The sequence below is a fragment of the Cervus elaphus genome, chromosome 30 (genome assembly GCF_910594005.1).
Source record: "Cervus elaphus chromosome 30, mCerEla1.1, whole genome shotgun sequence".
Lineage (NCBI taxonomy): Eukaryota > Metazoa > Chordata > Mammalia > Artiodactyla > Cervidae > Cervus > Cervus elaphus.
Genome location: NC_057844.1, coordinates 47,065,749 through 47,092,714, shown reverse-complemented (window position 1 = coordinate 47,092,714; position 26,966 = coordinate 47,065,749). Strand labels below are relative to the sequence as shown.

General features: G+C 37.1%; 1 protein-coding gene across 5 annotated transcripts in view; it reads right to left on the bottom strand.

The window, feature by feature from the left end:
- The window catches only part of PIBF1 (progesterone immunomodulatory binding factor 1), a 222,445-nt gene that overhangs the window by 57,486 nt on the left and 137,993 nt on the right, over positions 1-26,966 (bottom strand). For all 5 annotated transcript variants that reach the window (XM_043891786.1, XM_043891787.1, XM_043891788.1 and 2 more), the window contains one exon: positions 12,456-12,558. In XM_043891786.1, coding sequence (XP_043747721.1) covers positions 12,456-12,558 — 103 coding nt within the window. The remainder of the gene's footprint in view (positions 1-12,455; positions 12,559-26,966) is intronic.

Here is a 26,966-nt window from a genome sequence, read left to right as displayed (position 1 = left end):
TTTCATATTAGTGGAGTCTTAGAAATATGGTGGGAAAGGTTGACTGTGTAGTTTTAGGGCTGGGGTTGGCATGTGAATCTCCTCCTTTAAAATGCTGAGGTGGGGCTCTAGGAGTCGTGTGTACTACAGACTCCTTCCTACAGCCTGGGCTCAACCAGAATGCTGGTGGAACAACCCTCCCAATTTCTCAAGTCAGGTACTCAAGAGGACAGAAGCAAATGTTCTTCTCATGTAGATACATACATTTATTATGTTTGTGGAAATCATGTTTCCTAAGGTCACTGGTAGACACGAAAACATACTGGCAAGTATTACAAAGACTCCATCAAGTAAAAACTCTTTCTGCTACATAATTTTTCCTTATCTGGGCAGACTTTAGACACCCTTCCTATTTCCTTTTCTCAGTATTAATGTTTCAAAATCCCACATTACATTTGTACGTGCTCTGAATTTTTCCTATAGCAAATCCCTTTTCTGATATTCTCTAACACTTCCATATTTCTTTAATATACTTGTTCTTGGTAAAGAAATGGAGGCAGTGAGGAAGAAAGGCGGAGAGAGAGAGAGAGCGGGTATCACACACACATAGTAAGTAATTCAAACCTCAGAGAGGGAATATTAACTGAAAGACTCTCTTCCATCCTGGAGCCTCAGTGGCTTTTCCACAATAAGAACCAACATCAATGACACCTTTTGGTGTGCATCATTCCAAATGTCTCCATGCATGTAGCATAAGAATACTGAAGCATGTATGTATGGGTCTTCATGTATATGTATGTACACACTAGGCAATGAAATTTTGGGTACAAAGAATATTGCTGGAATGTAATCTTTGTTTATAGATACATTTAAAAGATAGGATTTTGCTACTTATCTTTATAATCTTTATAAAGCTACCTATGTTTGGTGGATGGGTTAGGTCAATGATCTATCTAATGGGTCAACATTTTCTTCATACCTATTATGAGTTAGAAAAGATATTGATCATCAAATCTATGCCTTTAAAAAATCTTATATGAGTTGAAATGAATCAAAACAATTAAAAAATGCATGCAATAACAATTAGTTGTTCCTCACTTCTATTCCCAGTCCTAGTGGTAAGCACTGCTTGATGTTAGAGAGACAAACACGGGTGGTCCTGCAGGTTCACATCCTCTTCCACTAGAACAGGCTGATAGGAACAGTAACTCTCCCTCTTCCACTGGGACACAGTCAGAGATGTTCCCTACCCTCTTTTTTTTTTTTTTTTTTTAATTTATTATTTGGCTGCACCATGTCTCAGCTGCAGCATGCAGGGTCTTTAGTTGCAGCATGTGAACTCTTAGTTGTGGCACATGGGATCTAGTTCCCCTACCAGGGATCGAACCCCAGGACCCCTGCATTGGGAGTCTTAGCCACTGGACCATAAGGGAAGTCCTTCCTATTATCCTCTTTCACTTTAAATATGCACAGTGTTTTGGGATCTCTATCACAGGCCTATCTGTGGTACATCCAGACCTTCTATGCTAGGTCTAAGCTCACTTATCTGTGGGAAGGGAACTTAGATGTTGGTATACACTCTGTTAATTCTGTGATTTTAAGTTTACCCAAATAAAGTTTATTTTATATTCATAATGAAAATCACTACAGACAGTGACTGCAGTCATGAAATTAAAAGATGCTTGCTCCTTGGATGAAAAACTATGACAAACCTAGACAGCGTATTTAAAAGCAGAGACATCACTTTGTCAACAAAGGTCTGTATACTCAAAGCTATGGCTTTTCCAGTAGTTATGTATGGATGTGAGAGTTGGACCATAAAGAAGCTTGAGTGCCGAAGCACTGCTTTCGAACTGTGATGTTGGAAAAGACTCTTTGAGAGTCCCTTGGACAGCAAAGAGATCAAACCAGTCAATCCTAAAGGAAATCAACCCTGAATGTTCATTGGAAGGACTCATGCTGAAGTTGAAGCTCCAATACTTTGGCTGCCTGATGCAAAGAACTGACTCATTGGAAAAGACCCTGGTGCTGGGAAAGACTCAGGGCAAAAGGAGAAGGGTGTGGCAGAGGATGAGATGGTTGGAAGGCATCACTGACTCAGTGGACATGAGTTTGAACAAACCCCGAGACATGGTGAAGGCCAGGGAAGCCTGGCATGCTGTAGTTCAAGGGGTTGTAGTCGGACATAACTTGGCAACTGAACAACGACAACAAGAATGCATGCATACTGGTATTTGTGTGCCTTATATCTTCTAAACTTTTTCTCTAGGCTTTAACAGAAATACAACCTCACCCTTTACACACACACACACACACACACACAAATCCAAATAGAGGAACATAATATATAATATTCTGCAATCTTCCTTTAAAAAAATTTATCAAGACTGCATGAATGTCTCTTATAGTTAGTACATATAGATCTGCTTTATTCTAACTATGCAGGCAACTAAATCTTGCCATGTGGTCACTTGAGATTGTGCACGTTCTTTTCAAAGTCAGTTTTCCAAAATTAAGTTAGCTATAACAGATAAATATGTAAGTGCTTACAGAAGAAAACAAGGCCTGAGTGAACGAGGCTGTGCACACTAAGAGGCAAGACCATGTGCTCCTTTGGTTCATCAGTGGTTGAACAAAGAGGGTGTTTGATAAATATTTACTGAATGACTACAAAGCAAAGAATCAGGGTTTACGGTGGTGAATGAAGACTAGTTCTTGGGGGTGGTAAAATGTCATGCTTTAAAATTTAGCCTAGATTTTCTACTGTTTAATAACATCAACACTCGTAACTAACTTGGTGGTTTCTTGGGAGTTAGGTGGGCATATATATACACACAAAAAAGGAAACCAATTAACCTTTTTCTCGTTTGCCCTGGACCAGCTAACGAAGTATCGGTCTGAAGACACTGGGCGTCAAGCAGTGAAGGATGTAAGGATCCCTGGGACACAGGAAGCAACGTGAGCCCACTCCTACAAGTGCCCCCTTTTCCTGCACAGAGAGGGGGTGCAGGGAGGTGTAGGGAGGGCGAACCAAGGCAGAGTCTGCCAAACCCCCTGAATCGAGCAGCTGTTGCGAGAAAAGGAACTCAAGGTGGTTATAGTTCACCTGGCAGAGTAGTGAATAAAAGAGAGCTGTGTAGAGAATGAACACAAAATCTGCATATTCACTTGAGCACTGAACAGTTCGCGTGTGTAAAGGACCTACCAGACACTGAGACAGAACCAATGAAAAGATAAAAGGACAATCTCTGAGGATCACACAGGCCAGGGACACTACTATCCCAACAGCCAAAACAAGGATTCTACTGATTCATAAAACATAGGGTATAGTACTCAACTGGCTTCCCATGTGGTGCAGTGTTAAAAAATCTACCTGCCAATGAAGGAGATGTGGGTTCAATCCCAGGGTCAGGAAGATCCCCTGGAGGAGGAAACAGCAACCCACTCCAGTATTCTTGCCTGGAAAATCCCGGACAGAGGAGGCTGGTGGGCTACAGTCCATGGTGTTGCAAAGAGTTGGATATGACTGAGCACACACATACACTTTGTACTCAAAAGACTTTGGTCTCATCAGTGGGGGAAAAATTAGCCTTAAGATGAACCCTTCTTTGCTTTTATAAAAGCTTAACAGCAAGACTTGAAAGAATCAAACATTTTCTAAGAAACATAATCATGTTTCTGAGAAAAAAGCTTACAGAAACTTAAAGAAATTCCAAAATATTTAGCTGTAAGATAAAATTCACAATGTCTGGTATCCATTAAAAAATTAGCAGGCATGCAGAGAAGCAGGACAATATGAAATGTAATGAGATAAATCAATCAATAAATGACACAATAATATAATTACTAGATAAGGGTATCTTATACAGTAATTATTTAAACTGTATTTCATATGCCCAAGAAATTAAATCTTGGAAAAAAAAAGCTTAAATAAAAAGCTGGAAAATACAAAAAAAGATCCAAACTGAACTTCTACAAATGAAAACTGAAATATGTGAAATGAAACACAGTGGACTGGATTAACAGCAGATTACATATTAGAGAAGAAAATATTACTGCACTTGAAGACTTAGTAAGATAAACTATTCAAAAGAAAAGGCAAAAAAAAAAAAAATAAGAAAGAAAGAACAGAACATCATTTGTTCTATTGTAGGACAACCTCAAGCAGGCAAATATATGTGCAATAGAGTCTCCAAAGGGAAAAGAGAGAAAAGGATAGAAAAAAATATTTGGGAAAATAATGGATGAAACATGTCCAAATCTGATGATCATGTTACAGAGAAATCATCAAATTTGCAAATGTTTGATGATCTTATTACATAGAAAGCTTCCTTTGTGGCTCAGCTGGTAAAGAATCTGCCTGTAATGTGGGAAATTTGGATTCGATACCTGGGTTGAGAAGATCCTCCGGAGAAGAGAAAGGCTACCCACTCCAGTATTCTAGCCTGGAGAATTCCATGGACTGTATAGTCCATGGAGTCGCAAAGAGTTGGACACGACTGAGTGACTTGCACACACTATTCATTCCCTCACTCATTACATAGAAAAGAAGTCTGAACAAACCCAGGCACAGGAAACATGAACAACAGCAAGTCACATCATAGTCAAACTGGCTAAAGCTAGTGAAAGGAAAATCTTAAAGTAACCAGAACAATAAGATGTATTTCCTAGACAGGAACAACGATAAAGATGACAGAGCATTTCTTGGCAAAAACAAGACAAACTAGGAGAAAGTGGAGCAACATCTTTCAAGTACTGAATATGACAGAGGAAAAAAGTCAACCTTGAATTCTCACCTAGGGAAAATGTATTTCAAAAACAAAGATAAAAACAAACAAACATAACAAATATGAACCCAGCAATTCTACTCTTAGGTGTATACTAAAAAAAAAAAAAAATTTCAAATAGCTGAACGTAGAGTGCTTGTCCTTGAATGTTCACAGCAGCACCACTCACAGTCAAAAGTTGGAAATGACCCAAACGGCCATTAATGGATGAATGGAAAAACAAAATGTGACATGTCTGGAAATTTGTTTATTAGCTTAGCTGTAGTAAGCATTTCATTATGTTTATACATATCATGTTGTATATCTTAAATATATATAATCTAAATTTAAAAATAATTAAAAAGCAAAATGAAAAAGCATAAATAAAAATTCAAGCTGTGAAACTTCCGAAAGTGAAGCACAAGAAACATAAGACAGATAACTTGAACTTCATCAAAATTAAAAACTTTTGTGATTGAAGGAACTAATAAGAAAGCAAAAGACAACCCACAGAATGAGAGAAAATATTTGTAAATCATACAGCTAAAAGAATTTAATATCCAAATATATAAAGAACATTTATGACTCAACAACAAAAAGACAAACTACTCAATTTAAAAATAGGCAAGGACTTTCGGTAGACATTTCTCCAAAGCTCATTTCAGATCAGTCGCTCAGTCATGTCTGACTCTTTGTGACCCCGATGGACTGCAGCACACTAGGCTTCCCTGTTCATCACCAACTCCGGGAGCTTACTCAAACTCATGTCCATTGAATCAGTGATGCCACCCATCCTCGGTCATCCCCTTCTCCTCCTGCCTTCAATCTTTTCCAGCACCAGGATCTTTTCTAATGAGTTAGTTCTTCGCATCAGGTGGCCAAAGTATTGAAGATTCAGCTTCAGCATCAGTCCTTCCAATGAATATTTAGGATTGATTTCCTTTAGGATGGACTGGTTGGATCTCCTTGCAGTCCGAGGGACTCTCCCAGAGTCTTCTCCAACACCACAGTTCGAAAGCATCAATTCTTCGGTGCTCACTTTCTTTATAGTCTGACATCCATACAGGACTACTGGAGAAACCATAGCTTTGACTAGATGGACCTCTGTCAGCAAAGTAATGTCTCTGCTTTTTAATATGCTGTCTAGGTTGGTCATAGTTTTTCTTCCAAGGAGCAAGCGTCTTTTAATTTCATGACTGGAGTCACCATCTGCAATGATTTTGGAGCCCCCCAAAATATTCTCTCACTGTTTCCATTGTTTCCCCATCTATTTGCCATGAAGTGATGGGACCAGATGCCATGATCCTAGTTTTATGAATGTTGAGTTTTAAGCCAACTTTTTAACTCTTCTCTTTCACTTTCACCAAGAAGCTTTTTAGTTCTATTTCACTTTCCGCCATAAGGGTGGTATCATCTGCATATCTGAGGTTATTGATATTTCTCCCAGCAATCTTGATTCCAGCTTGTGCTTCTTCAGCCCAGCGTTTCTCATGATGTACTCTGCATATAAGTTAAATAAGCAGGGTGACTATATACAGCCTTGATGTACTCCTTTCCCAATTTGGAACCAGTCAGTTGTTTCATGTCCAGTTCGAATTGTTGCTTCTTGACCTGCATATAGGTTTGTCAAGAGGCAGGTCAGGTGGTCTGGTATTCCCATCTCTTTCAGAATTTTCCACAGTTTGTTGTGATCCACACAGTCAAAGGCTTTAGCGTAGTCAATGAAGCAGAAGTAGGGGTTTTTCTGGAACTCTCTTGCTTTTTCTATGATCCAATGGATGTTGTGTTGGCAATTTGATCTTAGATTCCTCTGCCTTTTCCAAAGCCAGCTTGAACATCTGGAAATTCACTGTTCACGTACTGTTGAAGCCTGGCTTGGAGGATTTTGAGCATTACTTTGCTAGCATGTGAGATGAGCGCAGTTATGCAGTAGTTTGAACATTCTTTGGCATTGCCTTTCTTTTGGGATTGGAATGAAAACTGATTTTTCCAGTCCTGTGGCCACTGCTGAGTTTTCCAAATTTGCTGGCATATTGAGTGTAGCACTTTAACAGCGTCATCTTTTAGGATTTGAAATAGCTCAACTGGAATTCCATCACCTCCACTAGCTTTGTTTGTAGTGATGCTTTCTAAGGCCCACTTGACTTCACATTCCAGGATATCTGACTCTAGGTGAGTGATCACACCATCGTGGTTATTTGGGTCATGAAGATCTTTTTTGTATAGTTCTTCTGTGTATTTTTGCCACCTCTTCTTAATATCTTCTGCTTCTGTTTGGTCCATACCATTTTTGTCCTTTATCGAGCTCATCTTTGCATGAAATATTCCCTTGGTATCTCTAATTTTCTTGAAGAGATCTCTAGTCTTTCCCATGCTATTGTTTTCCTCTATTTTTGTGCACTGAATACTGGGAAAGGCTTTCTTATCTTTCCTGCTATTCTTTGGAACTCTGCATTCAAATGGGTATATCTTGTATTTCTCCAAAAAAGACATACTAATGGCCAATAAACACACAAAATAATGCTTAGCATCATTAATTATAAGGTTAATACAAATTGAAATCACAATGAGACACCATTTCACACCCACTAAGATGGCTAGAATTTAGAAAAACCCAGGAAACAGAAAATATGCATTGGCAAGAATGTGAGAAACTGGAACCCTGAACATTGCTGATGGGAATGTAAATGGTGCAGTTGCTGTGAAAAACAGTTCCATGGTTCCTCAAAAAGTTAATAGAATTACCATGTGACCCAGTAATTCCACTCTTAGGTATGCACTCATAACTGAAAATATGTGTTCAAACAAACAAAAATGTACATGAACGTTCAGGGCTATTTACAATAGGCAAATGATGGAAATGATAAATGTCCACCACTGGTGAACAGATAAACAAAATGTGAAATATTTGCACAATGGAATATTACTCAGCCATAAAAAATTAAGTTCTGATAGTGCAACATACTAATATATGAACCTTGAAAACATTATGCTGAGAGAAGTCAGACACACAAAGGCACATTTTGCATGATTCTATTTACATGAAGCATGTAGAACAGGCAAATCCATAGAGACAGAAAGCACATTAGAGGTTTCCAGGGGCTGGAGGGAAGGGAGACTGAGGAGTGAGCACTGAGTGCGTTCATGTTTCTCTCTGGGTGACGTGAATGTTCTGGAAGTAAACAGTGGTGATGATTGTACATTACAAACATAACAAAATCTATTGAACTGTACAATTTAAAATATTTTGAATGGTGAATTTTATGTTATGTGAATTTTACCCCAGTAAAAAAAGAAAAGGGCTTCCCTGATAGCTCAGCTGGTAAAGAATCTGCCTGCAATGCAGGAGACCCCAGTTCTATTCCTGGGTCGGGGAGATCCGCTGGAGAAGGGATAAGGCTATGCACTCCAGTATTCTTGGGCTTCCCTTGTGGTTCAGCTGGTAGAGAATCTGCCTGCAATGCGGGAGACCTGGGTTTGATCCCTGGGTCGGGAAGATCCCCTGAGAAGGGAAAGGCTACCCACTCCAGTATTCCTGGGCTTCCCTTGTGGTTCAGCTGGTAAAGAATCTGCCTGCAATGCGGGAGACCTGGGTTTGATCCCTGGGTCGGGAAGATCCCCTGGAGAAGGGAAAGGCTACCCAGTGAACCCTTCCAGTTTATTTTTGGCTGTAGTAGCATGATGGAGAAATATGTTTCAGTCTTTACTCTTGTTGAGAATAGATAGTCAGACATGTGAAAAAAAAAAAAAAAAAAGACCAAAAAACCCAAACAACAAAAAGGTAAAATAACATTTTGTAACATACAGAAGTGAAAAGAATTTATCTCCAGTGGACCTACTTTATAAATATTGTTAAAAGAAGTATATCAACCAGAAGCAATATGATGCCAGATGGAAATTTGGATTTACACAAAGGAATAAAGAACACCTTTGTTGAAGATCAGTTAAAAATCTATGTGTGAGTCTGTCCCTGGTCTCTCTGTTCCAGTTATCTTTGTCTTTATGTCATTACCACATCATCTTCATTACTGCAGCTTTATAATGTCTTGAAAGTAGATGGTACTGGTCTTCCAATTGTGTTCAAAGCTTTTTGGCTCTTCTGTGTCCTTTCCACACAAGCATTAAAAATGGATCATAAATTTAAACTATGAAAGATCTATAGGGCTACATAGACAAAAACTCTAACCACGAGTTAGGCAAAGATATTTTAGATACAACATACAAAACGCAGTCTAAAAAGAGTGAACTGAAAAAATGGACAAGATAAAAACTTCTGCTCTTTGAAAATCAGCATTAAGAGATGGAAAGACAGGCCATGGAGTGGGAGAAAATAAGTAGAAACCATATAGCTGATAAGAGACTTGTATCTAGAATACACAAACAATTCTCAAAATTCATTAATAAGAAAATAATCTGATATAATGGGCAAAAAATCTGAACAGACACTTCTCCCAGTAAGAGAAACAAAGAGCAAAGATGAATCATTGTGAAAATGCAAATTAAAACCACTATGAGAATGGGGTAAACTTAAAAAGACTGACCATATCAAATCATTGCAAGGATGTAGAGGAACCAGAACTTTTATATGCTGTTAGTGGAGAAAATAGATAGTATGAACATTTGGAAAACAGTTTGGCAGGTTCTTAAAACATTAGATACCTACCACACAATCCAGCTATTCCACTCCCAGGCATTTACCCCGGAGAAACAGAAACATATGTTTATATAAAGACTTGTACATGGATGTTCATATCAGCTTTATTGACAATAGGTTAAAAACTAGAAATAACCTAAATATCTATCAAGAAGTGAATGGATGAACAACTGTGGTAAATTAATACAATGGAATGTTCCTCAGCAATGTAAAAGGAATGGACTGTGGACAAATCTTGAAATAATTATGCGGAATGAAAGAAGACAAGACAAAAAAAATAGTGTGTGCATATTATATACATAAGGCTTCCCCAGTTGCTCATGCATATATACTCAATTTACATAAAAGTCTAGGAAATGCAAACTAATCTACAGTGATATAACGCAAATCAGTGTGGCTTAGGGACAAGGATGGGGGTGGGGAGGGCTGGGCCAGGGATTCCCAAGGGACACAAGGAAACATCGGCAGTGACACATCTGTTCACTGTCTTTGTTTTGGTGATGGTTTCATGGTTATTCACATCAGTGACATTGTACAGATTAAACCTGCACAGATTAGTTTACATCAATTATGACTCAATAAAGCTGCTATAAAAGGAGTATCTGTTTTCATTTTGAATATTTTTCAGCACTTTGATTTAGACAATTCATTTATGCATAATCTCAGATATAATTTGAATAACATACAAATTAATGTTAATTTTAAATATTAGTCAGTTGATTTTCATCTCTGTATTAATTCTCAGATACTCCAATGTGTTTAATTATATATAACTTACTCAAAAGAATACAGATCCTGAGAGACTGTCCTTCCTGTTTTTTCAACATCTATCATGAATAGGTATAGAAGCAATCTAATATTATCACTTTTCAGCTAATTAGTTTATGGAATTCTTTTTCAATTAAAGAAAAGTTTTGTAAGGCAAGAAAAAGTAAAATCCATGGAATATATCAAATTCTAATACTTTTTTTCAAGTGCAAGGGAAAAAGTATATATCACAGTCAGTAGAAACCTTTTTAGGGTTACTGATTCTCTATAAGTCTTATGAAAAAATTTCAAACACACACAAAAGTACAGAACTGAATAGTGAATCTATATGTACCTGTCACCAAGCTTCAATCATTATCAACATTTTGAGATTATCTATTGAGCTCCTCCCCTACATTTTTATGGAACATGAATTCCAGGCATCATATCATATCATATCATAAATATTTCAATATTTTCACATCTTTTTCTAATATAAGCCAACAGTGTTTTAAAAAACTGCTTCAGACAAAGTGAATTATACTTCATTAAAGAGTATTTCTTTAATGACTTAATTTCTTATACTTCTTCCCTACAATTTTATAGGAGTGTGAACCCATTTAGAAATTTTTATTTCAATTAAGTACTCAGGAAGATTTTTTTTTAAAAAAGCAATATAAAGACATATGTATAAGTTTATATGAATTTCAGTACTTTTATTTTTTTTTTTTTTTTTTTTTTTGCGAAACCACTCAGATGGGAATTTCAGTACTTTTAAAAGAAATATTTTCGATAGGTTATTCTGAAATTAAAACAAACATGAGGGATCTAGAATACACTAACAAAAAGAGGTTCATTTGCTTCTTTAGTAATTCTCTTATTTATATATCCTTCCATGGTTCCAGCTGGTGATGTGGTGGAGCGGGCTTGTAGGTTTGTGAGAGACGGCTGGTAACGCTTTCTTAATTTTGTGAGGAGGTTGTTAAACATCACTATTATTAAGTATTATGTAGATTCATAATAAAGCAAACTTCATTAAAAAATTCAAATACTCAACAATTTTAATTTTACTAGCATCTATGCTTTTTAGTTTACATTTCTGTTGTATCTGTGTGGTTAGTAGCATCATATGTGCTACTGAGCATCTTTTCTCTACTTTGTGCTCTGTAATGTTATTTTGGAGACCTGAAGTTAGTCACGGGAGGAATATTTATGCATGAGACATAAGCAAATGCTACACATCAGAGCAATCCCTCAAACCCCTGCCAATGTGAGGGCCAATGTGACCAGTGGCCAGCACAACACTGCTTCTGCCCTGAACATTAACCATGAATTAGGTACTGCACTCACATGAAGTCTGTCTTGTCTTGAAATTTGAGCATAAAGATCTTCCTAATGCTGTAGTATCAAAAGCACATTACATAGAAGGCCTTTCTCCTTTGCTTTTCCCTTCTCTTCTTTTCACAGCTATTTGTAAGTCCTCCTCAGACAGCCATTTTGCTTTTTTGCATTTCTTTTCCATGGGGATGGTCTTGATCTCTGTCTCCTGTACAATGTCACAAACCTCTGTCCATAGTTCATCAGGCACTTTCAGATCTAGTCCCTTAAATCTATTTCTCACTTCCACTGTATAGTCCTAAGAGATTTGATTTAGGTCATACCTGAATGGTCTACTGGTTTTCCCTACTTTCTTCAATTTAAGTCTGAATTTGGCAATAAGCACAGGAGAAAAGGAAAGATATTCCCATTTGAATGCAGAGTTCCAAAGAATAGCAAGGAGAGATAAGAAAGCCTTCCTCAGTGATCAATGCAAAGAAATAGAGGAAAACAATAGCATGGGAAAGACTAGAGAACTCTTCAAGAAAATTAGAGATACCAAGGGAACATTTCATGCAAAGACAGGCTTGATAAAGGACAGAAATAGTATGGACCTAACAGAAGCAGAAGACATTAAGAAGAGGAAGTCAAAAAGCAAATATTATTTTAAAAATGAGGCTTTAGTTTAAAACTTAAAATACCACCAAAATTTGCTAAACTTGATTTGCCAGTATATATTTTCAGAAATCAAAGCTTTGTCTGTCTAGCCTGCATTTATATTTAGTCTGGGTATTTAATCTCTTTTTTTGATCTTAGGTTTTACCATACACTTTAAGTTGCTTTATTCAGTTAGTTTTCATAGACTGTAAAATCATTTTGTACTAGTAAACAGCTTATTTTGAAACTGCTCAGAAAATACACAAAGGAGTAACAAGGAATTATAATCAACACTGTGATTCTTTATATGTGTTTCATTTGTTTAGGTTATTTACCTCTTGCGAAAGCTGTGTTACTTGGTTCTTTTGATGGTCCAGGTCTTTTAAAACCAACGAGTTTTGCTTTTGTAACTGAAGCACTCTTCTTGCCAAGTGGACACTAGAATGGAATAAGAAAATCAATATGTACAAAAGAGGACTACTACCTCAAACATTAAAAATGTGTCTGTATGCTTGAAAACTGACCATCTCCTAACAATACTTAAATATTAACAGGAAAAAATATAGAGTCAAATAATATTCTCTGGTGTCAACAGTAGAAGACCAACATCCCAACAACTCAGAATTTTGAAAGTAACATTAAAAATCTTCATGATAATGCAACTGTGATATGTTGATTATCACAGTAATAGTTTCTACCCCTTGCTATAAAAGTGGAGAGTTACATTGTGATATCTGCTTGAAAAGACTGCAAGAAAGCAATTTACAGCTATTCTCCATTTTTTATAAAAATTTCCCTTTTACAAACAAATAAGGCAATTAGTTGAAACAATAATAACCTTGCACTTTGAAAAGCATCAGTGTTTTCCGCAGACAACATAATGCATTTCATAACAAAAAACACAACTGAAAAGCTTTTCTACTGAAAATAGAGATGGAAAACATGTAGGAAAAGTAGAGACAGATGTCTAATAGTAAAGGTAAAGATTCTGTACTAAAAGAAATCACTAAAAGATCACACTGTGATCACACATCACAACTTATTTACTGAGTGTAATCTTCAGTATTTAAAATCACATTAAATGAAAAATGTCCGAATTCCACTTTTAAGACACAATGGAAAAAAAAAAAAAAGCTCAGCTATAAAATCGTTCCTCCTAGCCACTGGGGCACAGTGCTTTAAAAAACTGCTAAAAATGCTGAGAAGACTTGTTCTGTAATTCCAGAAACTTAAAAATTTAATATTTACTACATTTTCATAGTCCATGAGCTTAGTCCATTAATCCCAGAACATCAAGATCTGCAGAAATTGAGAAGACATGACGTTCTACAATGACAAGAAGAAAAATATTTTCGTTCTAACTCAAATTATAGGACATACATAATTCCATTGTATTTTAAATACTTCCTAAATTAGAGGTACCAAGGGAACATTTCATGCTAGATGGGTTCGATAAAGGACAGAAATGGTATGGACCTAACAGAAGCAGAAGATATTAAGAAGAGGTGGCAAGAACACACAGAAGAACTGTACAAAAAAGATCTTTACGACCCAGATAATCACGATGATGTGATCACTCACCTAGAGCCAGACATCCTGGAATGTGAAGTCAAGTGGGCCTTAGAAAGCATCACTACGAACAAAGCTAGTGGAGGTGATGGAATTCCAGTTGAGCTATTTCAAATCCTAAAGAAGATGCTGTTAAAGTGCTGCACTCAACATGCCAGCAAATTTGGAAAACTCGGCAGTGGCCAAAGGACTGGAAAAGGTCAGTTTTCATTCCAATCCCTAAGAAAGGCAATGCCAAACAATGCTCAAACTACCGCACAATTGCACTCATCTCACACTCTAGTAAAGTAATGCTCAAAATTCTCCAAGCCAGACTTCAACAGTACATGAACCGTGAACTTCCAGACGTTCAAGCTGGTTTAGAAAAGGCAGAAGAACCAGAGATCAAATTGCCAACATCCATTGGATCACTGAAAAAGCAACAGAGTTCCAGAAAAACATCTATTTCTGCTTTATTGACTCTGCCAAAGCCTTTGACTGTGTGGATCACAATAAACTATGGAAAATTCTGAAAGAGATAGGAATACCAGACCACCTGACCTGCCTCTTGAGAAACCTGTATGCAGATCAGGAAGCATCAGTTAGAACTGGACATGGAACAACAGACTGGTTCCAAATAGGAAAAGCAGTACGTCAAGGCTGTATATTGTCACCCTGCTTATTTAACTTATATGCACAGTACATCATGAGAAATGTTTGGCTGGAAGAAGCACAAGCTGGAATCAAGACTGCCGGGAGAAATATCAATAACCTCAGATATGCAGATGACACCACCCTTATGGCAGAAAGTGAAGAGGAACTAAAAAGCCTCTTGATGAAAGTGAAAGAGGAGAGTGAAAAAGTTGGCTTAAAGCTTAGCATTCAGAAAACTAAGATCATGGCATCCGGTCCCTTCACTTCATGGGAAATAGATGGGGAAACAGTGGAAACAGTGTCAGACTTTATTTTTTGGGCTCCAAAATCACTGCAGATGGGTGACTGCAGCCATGAAATTAAAAGAGGCTTACTCCTTGGAAGGAAAGTTATGACCAACTTAGATAGCATATTAAAAAGCAGAGACATTACTTTGCCAACAAAGGTCCGTCTGGTCAAGGCTATGGTTTTTCCAGTGGTCATATATGGATGTGAGAGTTGGACTGTGAAGAAAGCTGAGCACCGAAAAACTGATGCTTTTGAACTGTGGTGTGGGAGAAGACTCTTGAGAATCCCTTGGACTGCAAGGAGATCCAACCAGTCCATCCTAAAGGAGATCAGTCCTGGGTGTTCATTGGAAGGACTGATGCTGAAGCTGAAACTCCAATACTTTGGCTACCTCATGCGAAGAGCTGCCTCATTGGAAAAGACCCTGATGCTGGGAGGGATTGGGGGAGGAGGAGAAGGGGACGACAGAGGATGAAATGGCTGGATGGCATCACCGACTCGATGGGCATGGGTTTGGGTAAACTCCAGGAGTTGGTGATGGACAGGGAGGCCTGGCGTGTTGCAGTCCATGGGGTCGCAAAGAGTCGGACACGACTGAGTGACTGAACTGAACTGAACTGAACATCAGAAAAAGGAATTCATACAAAACTCTGGAAAAAAATTGCTAAATATCACCCTATATTACTATTTCTAAGAACCTGTTATTCCAAATGATGAGTTCTTTTGTTATACAGTGAACTGGGTAGCTCACTTAGGTATGCTCATATCTGACTTTCTATCCTTGCGACGCCTAAAACTTTGCCTTAATAACCAACTGAAGTTAGAGATGGAAAACACACAGTCTTTCTGTGCCTGACAATCATTTTTCACAAAAAAAAACAGCTTTACCAACATAAAATTTCCTTGATATGTAATTTACAATACCATAAATCCCATCAATTTAAACAATTCAATAGCTTTTAGTATATTTAGAGTTGTACAACTATCACTATAATTTAGTTTTAGAATATTGTCATTACTCCTCCCCACTCAAAAAAAATGTGTATCCATTAGCATTACTCCCTTTCCTCCCTGTTCAGTCTGAGGGAATCACTCATTTACTTTCTTCCTTTATTGATTTTTAAGGTATTTGCAGTTTAGTTAAGTTTAGTCGCTCAATCGTGTCCGACTCTTTGCAACCCTATGCATTGTAGCATGCCAGGCTTCCTTGTCCATCACCAACTCCCAGAGTTTACTCAAACTCATGTCCATTGTGTCAGTGATGCCATCCAACCATCTCATCCTCTGTTGACCCCTTCTCCTCTTGCCCTCAGTCTTTGCCAGCATCAGGGTCTTTTCCAAAGAATCAGTTCTTCACATTAAGTGGCCAAAGTGTTGGAGTTTCAGCTTCAGCATCAGTTCTTCCAATGAATATTCAGGATTGATTTGCTTGAGGATGGACTGGTTGGATCTCCTTGCAGTCCATGGGACTCTCAAGAGTCTTCTCCAACAAACACAGTTCAAAAGCATCTTCAGTGCTCAGCTTTTTTTATAGTCCAACTCTCACATCCATACATGACTACTAGAAAAACCATAGCTTTGGCTAGACGGACCTTTTTCAGCAAAGTATTGTCTCTGCTTTGTAATATGCTGTCTAGGTTGATCATTGCTTTTCTTCTAAGGAGCAAGCATCTTTTAACTTCATGGCTGGAGTCACCATCTGCAGTGATTTTGGAGCCCGCCAAAACAAAGTCTCTCACTGTTTCCATTGTTTCCCCATCTATTTGCCATGAAGTGATGGGACTGGATGCCATCATCTTAGTTTTCTGAATATTGAATTTTAAGCCAGCTTTTTCACTCTCTTCTTTCACTTTCATAAGAGGCTCTTTAGTTCTTCTTCACTTTCTGCCATAAGGGTGGTGTCATGTTATTGATATTTCTCCCCGCAATCTTGATTCCAGCTTGTGCTTCCTCCAGCCCAGCATTTCTCATGATGTACTCTGCATATAAGTTAAATAACCAGGGTGACAATATACAGCCTTGATGTATTCCTTTCCTGATTTGGAACTAGTCAGTTGTTCCATGTCCAGTTCTAACTGTTGCTTCTTGGACCTGCATACACATTTCTCAGGAGGTAGGTAAGGTGGTCTGGTATTCCCATCTCTTTAAGAATTTTCCACAGTTTGTTGTTTATGGCTACTGTATACTCAGTCCCCCAATATATATCAAGTTCCCTAAAATCTGACTTTAAAATAAGATAGAGATCTTCTTCAAATAAGTCTTAATGCTAATTTTATGTTAAGTTTACATTTTAAATCTGTTGACTCATCTTTGCAAACATCAGTATTACATATCATTAGCTATGTCTTTTTATTAGGTTAATTTAAAAACTTTGCAGTCACTTCATTCATACTTTCATTCTCTTTTTCTCATTCTTCATACATGTTAAATCAACTCTTTTATCTTTCTGTCTCCCAAAGAACTCAGTATTAGGGTCTTTTTTGACATGGCAATTTCTTAATAAATATATGTTGGTCATACGGATCATATTTGTGTAGTGTTCAGTATATGATAAAGAATACAATCAAACACTATTACACAGAAACAGTTATTGATGAGATTAAGTGGAATAAAGGATGCACAAAAATAATAAGATGCAAAGGTCACCCATTACTAACATTTTCAAGCAGTTAAAGACTTGAAGACATCAAGTTTAATAATATTAAACAGCTCATTGGTTTCGGAGCTTTTTGTTTTGTTTGGGAATTGCCTAATGCTCTTAGGCAGATATGGTGTGATACCACTTATCAATGTAAAATACCACGTAACACAAACCACTGAATTCAAGAAATTCTTGGTATGCTGGTGCTTAAGCCCTAACACCAAAGCTATCACTACCTTGAATTTCACTGCTTTAGGCAGGAGGATTCTGAGGGAGAAAAATCTACTCTAAATAGAAGGAAGGTATCTTACAGTTTCTTGAAATCACCCAGAAATGTGTTCTACAGTGTTTCAATCGATAGTTCATACTACTATTTTATTGAGAAAACCTTTCTAAGAACTGATGCTGATGGGAACAACTGTGACTATTACTATGAAAGCTAATATTGCTGTTTATGACCAATGTTTAGAAAATGATAGACACTGCGGTACAATTGGTCTACAACTGACCCACTGATCATGTTTTAAAAATTCACTTCCAAGTCAGTAGTAAGGACATCAGAATACATCTTCTCACAGATTATTAGAAATTATGTTAAAGTTCTCAAATTGCCCTTAACAACCCTTGTTCTAGGAAAAAAAGAAAAAGAATATAGTATCAAGAATAAAAAAATACTGTGAGATACTTTTTCTTCAAAAAATAAAATATTTAAGCACACAGAACACTCAGGAGAAACAATAAGTAAAAATTTTCATAATTATAATACTTGCAGTTAAACTTTTAACAAATGATAAAAAGAAAATTAGTATTTTTTTCTCTGGATCATGAATATCAATGACTGCAGAAAAGCAAGCTGAGTTGGAAGAAACATATTTATTAATTAATTCAATAAAATAATCATTAACATTCTCTTTTAACAAAGATTTATTAAAAACCTATCATCTACCTAGGTACTAGGATTTCTCAATTTCTTCCTGGAGGAGCTAACTGTCACCTGAGGAAGATGGGCAAGTAAAAAAAAAATTATAGTAGTACATTAAATAATATAAACGGCCACAATGAAGAATGAAAACTAACTAATGCAGTGACAAAAGAGAGAAACTGCATTCTGGGTAGAGTGAAAAGCAGAAGTGAAAAATGTTCTGCTGGAGAAAATTGAAAGCAGTATGGTATGGATTGGCGCTTCCCGAGTAGCTCAGCAGTAAAGAATCTGTTGCAATACACAAGAGGCAAGAGAAGCAAGTTTGATCCCCGGGTTGGGAAGATCCCCTGGAGGAGGGCATGGCAACCCACTCCAGTATTCTTGCCAGAAAAATATCACAGGCAGAGGAGCTTGGCGGGCTACAGCCCATGAGGTCACAAAGAGTTGGACATGACTGAAGCGAGTGAGCATGTATATAAGACACTTTCCATGTGACAGTGTGTGAATATAACATATATGTATATATATGTATACATGTATATATAAATATATGTGAGTGGCAAAGAGTTGGACACGATTGAGCAACTAAACACACACACATACACACACAGACATATAATCTGCTTGAGTACATCCTCAGTTATTTCCCCCTAATAGGGATTCATATCAAAAAGTTTGGAGACCACTGTTCTAGGCCAGTTTTGTCCAACAGAATATAATACAAGCTACATATGCAATTTAAATTTTCTATTAGACACATTAAAAAGGTACAAAGCCTTTACTTCATGATACCAAAAATTATCTCAAAGTGGATCAAAGACTTATACGAAAGAGTTAAAAGTATAAATTCTTAGAAGAAAACACAGAAGAAAATCTTCATGAACTTAGATCTGGAAAAAGATCCTCAGATATGGCACCAAAAGTACAAATGACAAAAGAAGAAGCAAACTGGACTGAATCAAAATTAAAATGTTGTGTGCTTCAAAAGACACCATCAAGAAAGTGAAAAGAGGGACTTCCTTGGTGGTCCAGTGGTTAAGAATTCACTTGCCAATGCAGATGACATGGGTTCAATCCCTGGTCCAAGAAGATCCCACAAGTCATGGAGCAAATAAGCCCACATGCTATCACTACTGAAGCCTGTGAGCTCTAGAACCCGTGTTGCACAACATAGATGCCACCTCAATGAGAAGCCCGTGCACCACAATGAAGAGTAGCTCCCATTCGCTGCAGCTAGAGAAAGTCCATGCATAGCAACAAAGAGCCTGGGCAGCCAAAAATAAATAAAAAAATTCAAAATACATATAATAATATGATAAGGGACTTGGAGATATCAAGGGAACATTTCATGCAAAGGTGGGCACAATAGAGGACAGAAATGTTATGGACCTAACAGAAGCAGAAGATGTTAAGAAGAGGTGGCAAGAATACACAGAAGAACTATACAAAAAAGATCTTCATGACCTAGATGACCATGATGGTGTGATCACTCACCTAGAGCCAGACATCCTGGTACGTGAAGTCAAGTGGGCCTTAGGAAGCATCACTATAAGCAAAACTAGTGGAGGTGATGGAATTCCAGCTGAGCTATTTCAAATCCTAAAAGATGATGCTGTGAAAGTGCTGTGATCAATATGCCAGCAAATTTGGAAAACCTGGCAGTGGCGATAGGACTAGAAAAGGTCAGTTTTCATTCCAATCCCAAAGAAAGGCAATGCCGAAGAATGCTCAAACTACTGCACAATTGCACTCATCTCACACGCAAGCAAGTAATGCTCAAAATTCTCCAAGCTAGGCTTCAATAGTATGTGAACCAAGAACGTCCAGATGTTCAAGCTGGATTTAGAAAAGGCAGAGGAACGAAAGAAAGTGAAGTTGCTCAGTTGTGTCCGACTCTTTGCGACCCCATGGACTGTGGCCCACCAGGGTTCTCTATCCATGGGATTTTCCAGGCAATAATACTGGAGTGGGTTGCCATTTCCTTCTCCAGGGGATCTTTCTGACCCAGAGATTGAACCCAGGTACCCCGCATTGCAGGCAGATGCTTTACCCTCTGAGCTACCAGGGAAGCCCCAGAAAAGGCAGAGGAACCAGAGATCAAATTGCCAACATCTGCTGGATCATAGAAAAAGCAAGAGAGTTCCAGAAAAACCTCTACTTCTGCTTCATTGACTATGCTAAAGCCTTTGACTGTATGGATCACAACAAACTGTGGAAAATTCTTAAAAAGATGGGAATACCAGATCACCTTACCTTCCTCCTTAGAAACCTGTATGCAGGTCAAGAAGCAACAGTTAGAACCAGACATGGAACAATAGACTGACTTCAAACTGGGAAAGGAGTACGTCAAAGCTGTATATTGTCACACTGCTTATTTAACTTATATGCAGAGTACATCATGCGAAATGTCAGGCTGGAAGAAGTACAGGTTGGAATCAAGATTTTCAGGAGAAATATCAATAACCTCAGATATGCAGATGACACCACTCTTATGGCAGAAAGTGAAGAGGAACTAAAGAGCCTCTTGATGAAAGTGAAAGAAGAGAGTGAAAAGCTGGCTTAAAACTCAACATTCAAAAAGTGAAGATCATGGCATTTGGTCCCACCACTTCATGGCCAATAGATGGGGAAACAATGGAAAGAGTGAGACTTTTTCTTGGGCTCCAAAATCACTGCAGATGGTGACTCAAGTCATGAAATTAAAAGATGCTTGCTCCTTGGATGAAAAGCTATGACCAACCTAGATAACGTATTAAAAAGCAGAGACATTACTTTGCTGACAAAGGTTCATCTAGCCAAAGCTATGGTTTTTCCAGTAGTCATGTATATATGTGAAAGTTGGACCATAAAGAAAGATGAGCACCAAAGAATTGATGCTGGTGTTGGAGTAGCCTCCTGAGACTCCCTTGTACAGCAAGGAGATCAGACCAGTCAATGATAAAAGAAATCAGTCCTGAATATTCATTGGAAGGACTGATGCTGAAGCTGAAGCTCCAATACTTTGGCTACCTTATGTGAAGAGCTGACTCTTTGGAAAAGACCCTAATGAAGGCAGGAGGAGAAGGGGATGACAGAGAATGAGATGGTTGGATAGCATCACTGACTTGCTGGACATGAGTTTGAGCAGGCTCCAGGAGTTGGTGATGCACAGGGAAGCCTGGCGCCCTGTAGTCCATGCTGTTACAAAGAGTATATTATGTTGAGTTATGTTCCTTCTATGCCTACTTTCTGCAGAGGTTTTTTTTTTTAAATTATAAATGGGTGTTGAATTTTGTTGAAAGCTTTCTCTGTATCAATTGAGATGATCATATGGTTTTATCTTTTAATTTGTTAATATGGTGCATCACATTGATTAATTTGTATATATTAAAGAGTCCTTGCATCCCTGGGATAAAGTCCACTTGATCATGATATATGATCTTTTTAATTTGTTGTTAGATTCTGTTTGCTAGAACTTTGTTGAGGATTTTTCCATCTACGTTCACCAGTGATATTGGCCTGTAACTGTCTTTTTTTGTGGTATCTTCGTCTGATTTTGGTATCAGGGTGATGGTGGCCTCGCAAAATGAGTTTTGGAGTTCTCCTTCCTCTGAAATTTTCTGGAAGACTTTGAGGATAAGTGTTAGCTCTTCCCTAAACTTTTGGCCGAATTCACCTGTGATCGCTTCTATATTTCAACCTCCTAAGTATTTAAATGTGGCATATTGCTGTGCTGAGTAGTTTGATGTTATGGGTGGAACATCATAAGGCATGGGATGTTATGCCTTTAGAAATCTGGGATATTAGAAGTCAGAAGAGAGGACGCGATTTTAGCTTAACTGAAATTCAAGGCAAGAAAAATGAAGAATTGCTTAACTAAGCTGAGTTTATGTCTCCTTAACTACAATGCATGTACAATGAAAACAAGTGCTTATAGTGAGTTCTTTATAATGAGTAACCAGGGGTACAGTCAGGGAAAATGACTCCTGCTAAAGTTTGGTTGGTAGGCTATTTATTTATTCAGTACTGAACTCCTCAAGAAAGCATTGCTTTTACAGGCTCTTTGTTGGGATATTACAGTAGGTACAGCATTCAATTCTTCTTTATAATTACATAATTGCCATGTGATTCTTTTTACCTGCACCAAGATTAAATTTGACATTAACTAGAAACTAATACCACCAGAGTAGAGTTCTGTATTTAAATTTTAAACTAAATTTTTACCTGTTATATGCTAAAATTAATTCCTCATGGGTTATCTCTTAGCTTTCCTCAGCACCTCTTGACTCCAAATAAAAGTTACCATTTTGGATTTGTCAATGGATGTCAGTACTTCTGATTATCACACACAATTTCAAAGAAGCATAGCCCAGCCAAAGGAACATGATCGACCTTTACTCATATCTGAGTTATCAAAGCACAATGGGTGACTGACGCTCTGTCTTGAGTCCTTCAATACCGGATACTTCACTTAGTATTACCAAAACTTATATAACTAACTGAATATACTCAGATATCTCCTAATTAGTTACATACTCTGAAATAACATTTGGCTTTTTGATTTTTTTCAGTTTTAGAAGGTCAAAGTTCTGTCTCAGACACGAACTGGCATGAAGAAATGGTTAAAAAAAAGGGCACACAGGCCAGAATGATTTCAGCTTCAGAAAGCATCAGGTTGCTCCCTGCACTGTCCACTTTCTTGGAAGTTACAGGGACTAAATAAATAGTGGTATATTCTGATTACCTATAGTTTTATGTCTTTTTCTAGTTTTTCTGTAGGGTTAAACTTTCAAGTTGATTAGCAGTAGCTTTTTAAAGGACTATTCCTAAAACCAACCCAAAAGAAATAAGCACAACTCTTCTCTAAGGACAAAAATGAGAACTCACATATGTGAGAATAAAGGAGCAGAAAACAAAATTACTTTATGCTCAAAAGTCTGCTAGAGAAAAGAAAAGCTCCCTCTGTGTTATTTTTTCCTTTATTATAAAGATTAGTCTACTGTGAAAGTTTCAACTTAAAGCTCTTTATAAAACCAGACAGAAACTAAAACAAAAGTCAACAGTATGCAGTAAATCTTGCAATTTGAAAGGTTTAAAAACCCTCAGAAAAGTCTCCACATTCAGGTCTGCCAAAACAAATAAGAGATGCACACACTAGGACCACGTTAGTGCCTGGGTGTTGCCCATTTAGTGTTACAAGCTAAAGAGCATAGCCAAAACATGTAACCAGAAAATCTTGTTTGCTATTTTCAAAACAATCATGACCGAAACAAAAACATTACTTCAGATTTTCAAGTTTAGTCAAGTCAAGAAGAGCTTATTTTATTTTAATCTGCTTTAATTGTCTAAGCCCTTTTAACTTTTCATGACTTTGACCCAGAAAGCTTAATACAATAGTTATTGCTCATATCTCTCTTGAAAATTCAAACTGAGAGCAACCTTATTTAACAATTATAATGCATTTAGGATACATTTCTGTAATTTATTTTTCAAACTAATTTTGAAATGTTAGTTTTGTCACTTCTTTATGGGAAACTGCCATTATGATCTATGTTTTAAGAAACTGACTTATATCAAAGAATGTGAATCTCTAAACGAGTTTCATGTCCAGGGGTTGTTTCTACTAATTACTTCAAGAGGGTCTCATTACAATAAGACAAAATTGTTTTAAATGAAAATTCAAATTATGCCTCACCAGCATTTTTGGAACACTGGCTTTATCTCTAAAATCAATGGTTTGATCAATTTATTTTAAGAAACATTAACTAACATAACAAACTTCACTTGAACATCTACTTGATGCCAGGCATTCACTGTGATGAACTTTGCATCCATTTTCTCATTTTAATTTCATAATATGCCTTAAGTGGCAATAGGTAACTAGTGAAAATTTTCAGTGACTTGTCAATTTACTAACAGCAATATGGCACTCAAAAACAGAAGGCCTACAAACTAAAGTTTTGAATAACCATTAAAATTTATCTTTTTGAAGAATATCCAATGATATAAGAAAATGTTCAGGGTAAAATTAGAAGACAAAAAGTTAAACTTTTAAGTTACATACAATAACACCATAAATATTCAGAAAAATATATCTATCTGTATACATTTTTGAATGGTTATCTTTGGATAGCAGGATTACTGGTAATTTTACTAATATTCTAAAATAAACATGTATTATTTTTATAATCAGAAACCCCCTCCAATTAAGTGCTACCCTGAAATACCTAAATTGGTTGTTGAATATTGTTGTTAAGTCCCCAAGTTGTGTCTGACTCTCTTGCAACCCATTGGAATGTGGCTTGCCAGGCTCCTCTGTTCATGGGATTTCCCAGGCAAGAACACTGGAGAGGGCTGCCACTTCCTTCTCCAGAGGATCTTCCCTATCCAGGGATCGAACTTGCATCTCCTGCTTTGTTAGACGGATTCTTTACCACGAAGCTAACCAGGGAATTGGTTGTTGAATATATGAGATTTCAAATCAAACACTGTATGAATGGGGTATATTGTATAGCAGATGTGAAACAAGCTCCTTTGAAGTTTCAATACACTTTGTTATGGGCTGATGTATAATGGAAATTTTGTTATGCAAATATTTCATTGGCCATTCTGTTATTTTATAAGTCACCTTAAGCTTCCATTGTTTTAATTTCAAATGTGATGAATTAAATATAAATTTTCTAGAAGATTATATTGCTTTCATCTTTTTTTTTTTTTGGACTGGAGGATAACTTCTTTACAATGCTGTATTGGTTTCTGCCATACAACAATCTTAAATAAATTAAACCTAAAGCACAAAGCCATTTACTTCTTTACAAATATCCATTAGGAAATCAAATAAGGACTTTGCGAACTTCAGAAATGCATCAGATCCTCAAAAGGGATTTTCTTTGCCACGGGTCAACTTTGTGCGTACAGTAGGTACTCAGTAAAAGTTGTTGAATGAATGGGAAAAGGAATGCATAAATGTCCTCTTTGGCTCTCCAGACTTACTTTCCCTTCACTCCATTTAGATGACCTGAGAAGCACTTCCTCAAAATAACCCTCTGGTTCATCATGAGAAGAATGCCTGGCACCAGCTGGTAGGAGGTATTAATAGCATGCCCATTAGGCACTTGTTCAAGGCACATAGATAGCTCAGTGATAAAATCTTTAGAAATATTTGGACAGACAGTTAAGATTATGCAGAATATGAATCAGTTATGGTTCCTTATATTTCCAGTCTAAATAGTAAGAAATCAACATCTGTTTTGGAAATTCCAAAAAAAAATATTAAGGTAATAGTAATAATTGTTTTCAATTTTAGAATAACTCAGCATTTGGGGCTACCGAAAGAAATCTTACAAGAGAAAATTTTTTCTTCCTTGTGAACAAGATGCATGTGAAGGAACTGGATTCTAAAATAAAGATGATTATGGACTTTTTCCTTCAAATTTCAATTTTTAGCATTTTACCAATCATTTGCCACTGATAAAAAAAAAAGTTGCTTGCCCATAAAATTACTTTTCTATTTTTCCCCTGGCATTATAATCTTCAAATACAGAGATACTATGAAAATGACAAATTATCCTAGGTCACCCTTAGTGAACTTGGAGGGACTCGGGGAAGAATGTGAATGGAATGGGATTACACCCAATTTTTCAAATAATACATAATTTAGAAATACTTGCATCTTCACTAAACAGAATTAACCATTCCAGCTACAATTTTTTATCTAGTAGTCAACTATCCTTGATCTATTTAGTGTAACTAGTAGGAAAACACAAGTTCTAAGCATCTTTTTGTTACCTCTCATAAAATGACCTGTATCTTACATCACTTTTGATAGCCATAAAGACATGTTATCTTCTGAGCCAAAGCTTCTATAGAAGTATTAGAGTTAAGATTAATTCCTTTTCTTACTTAATATGTAATGTCTCTAAATGTTTAAATCAATTCATACAAAAACAGATAAACAAGCAGCTTTGAATCCTCAAATACTCAGATGAAGAGACAATGCTGTTAGCTATCTCACACCATGCTGGGTAGAAACAATGGAGAATAAACAAGAATAAGGTGTACTTGCTGACCTTGAGGATCTTTCCATCTGGCTGGGGAAGCAATATAGGAATAACAGCTAGCGAGATAAAGACAAATGCTTGTTATGTGGTTACATGGAAAATAGATGCTTATAGGCAGGGAGATATACTACCATCATTTTGGGTAGAGAGACAAATAAGGCTGGAGAAGTAGAGCTACATGGAAGGGCTCAGCAGTCTGATAGAAACATTTAGATTTGTTATGGTAGCAAATGGGACTCTTTTTGCAAAGCAGGATGAATTTAGGTGGGAGAAAGGAGTTAGGTCAACTAGAAAAGCAATTAATATAGGTACAATTTTCTCTTGGTATACTTTAAATAAATAGGATTTCACAAAATAACTAGTGGATCTTCTAAAAATTTTCTTGGTCTTCATAAAGTCTTTTATATTTTCAGTCACAATGTATCTGCTGGGCTTTCCTGATGACTCAGCAGTAAAAGAATCCTCCTGCAATGTAGGAGTCATAGGACCCACGGTTTTGATCCCTGGGTCGGGAAGATCCCCTGGGGAGGAAATGGCAACTCACTCCAGTATTCTTGCCTGGAAAACCCCATGGACAGAGGAGCCTGGTGGGCTATAGTCCATGGGGTTGCAGAGAGTCAGACTCTACTGAGTGAGTAGTGCATATATGCTAGCTCTCTATCTCTCTCTCTGTCTTTCTCTCTCTCTCTTTCAAGTATAAGTCAAGGAATGTATGCAGTCGAATATGAAACAAGGGAACAAAGGAAACACATTT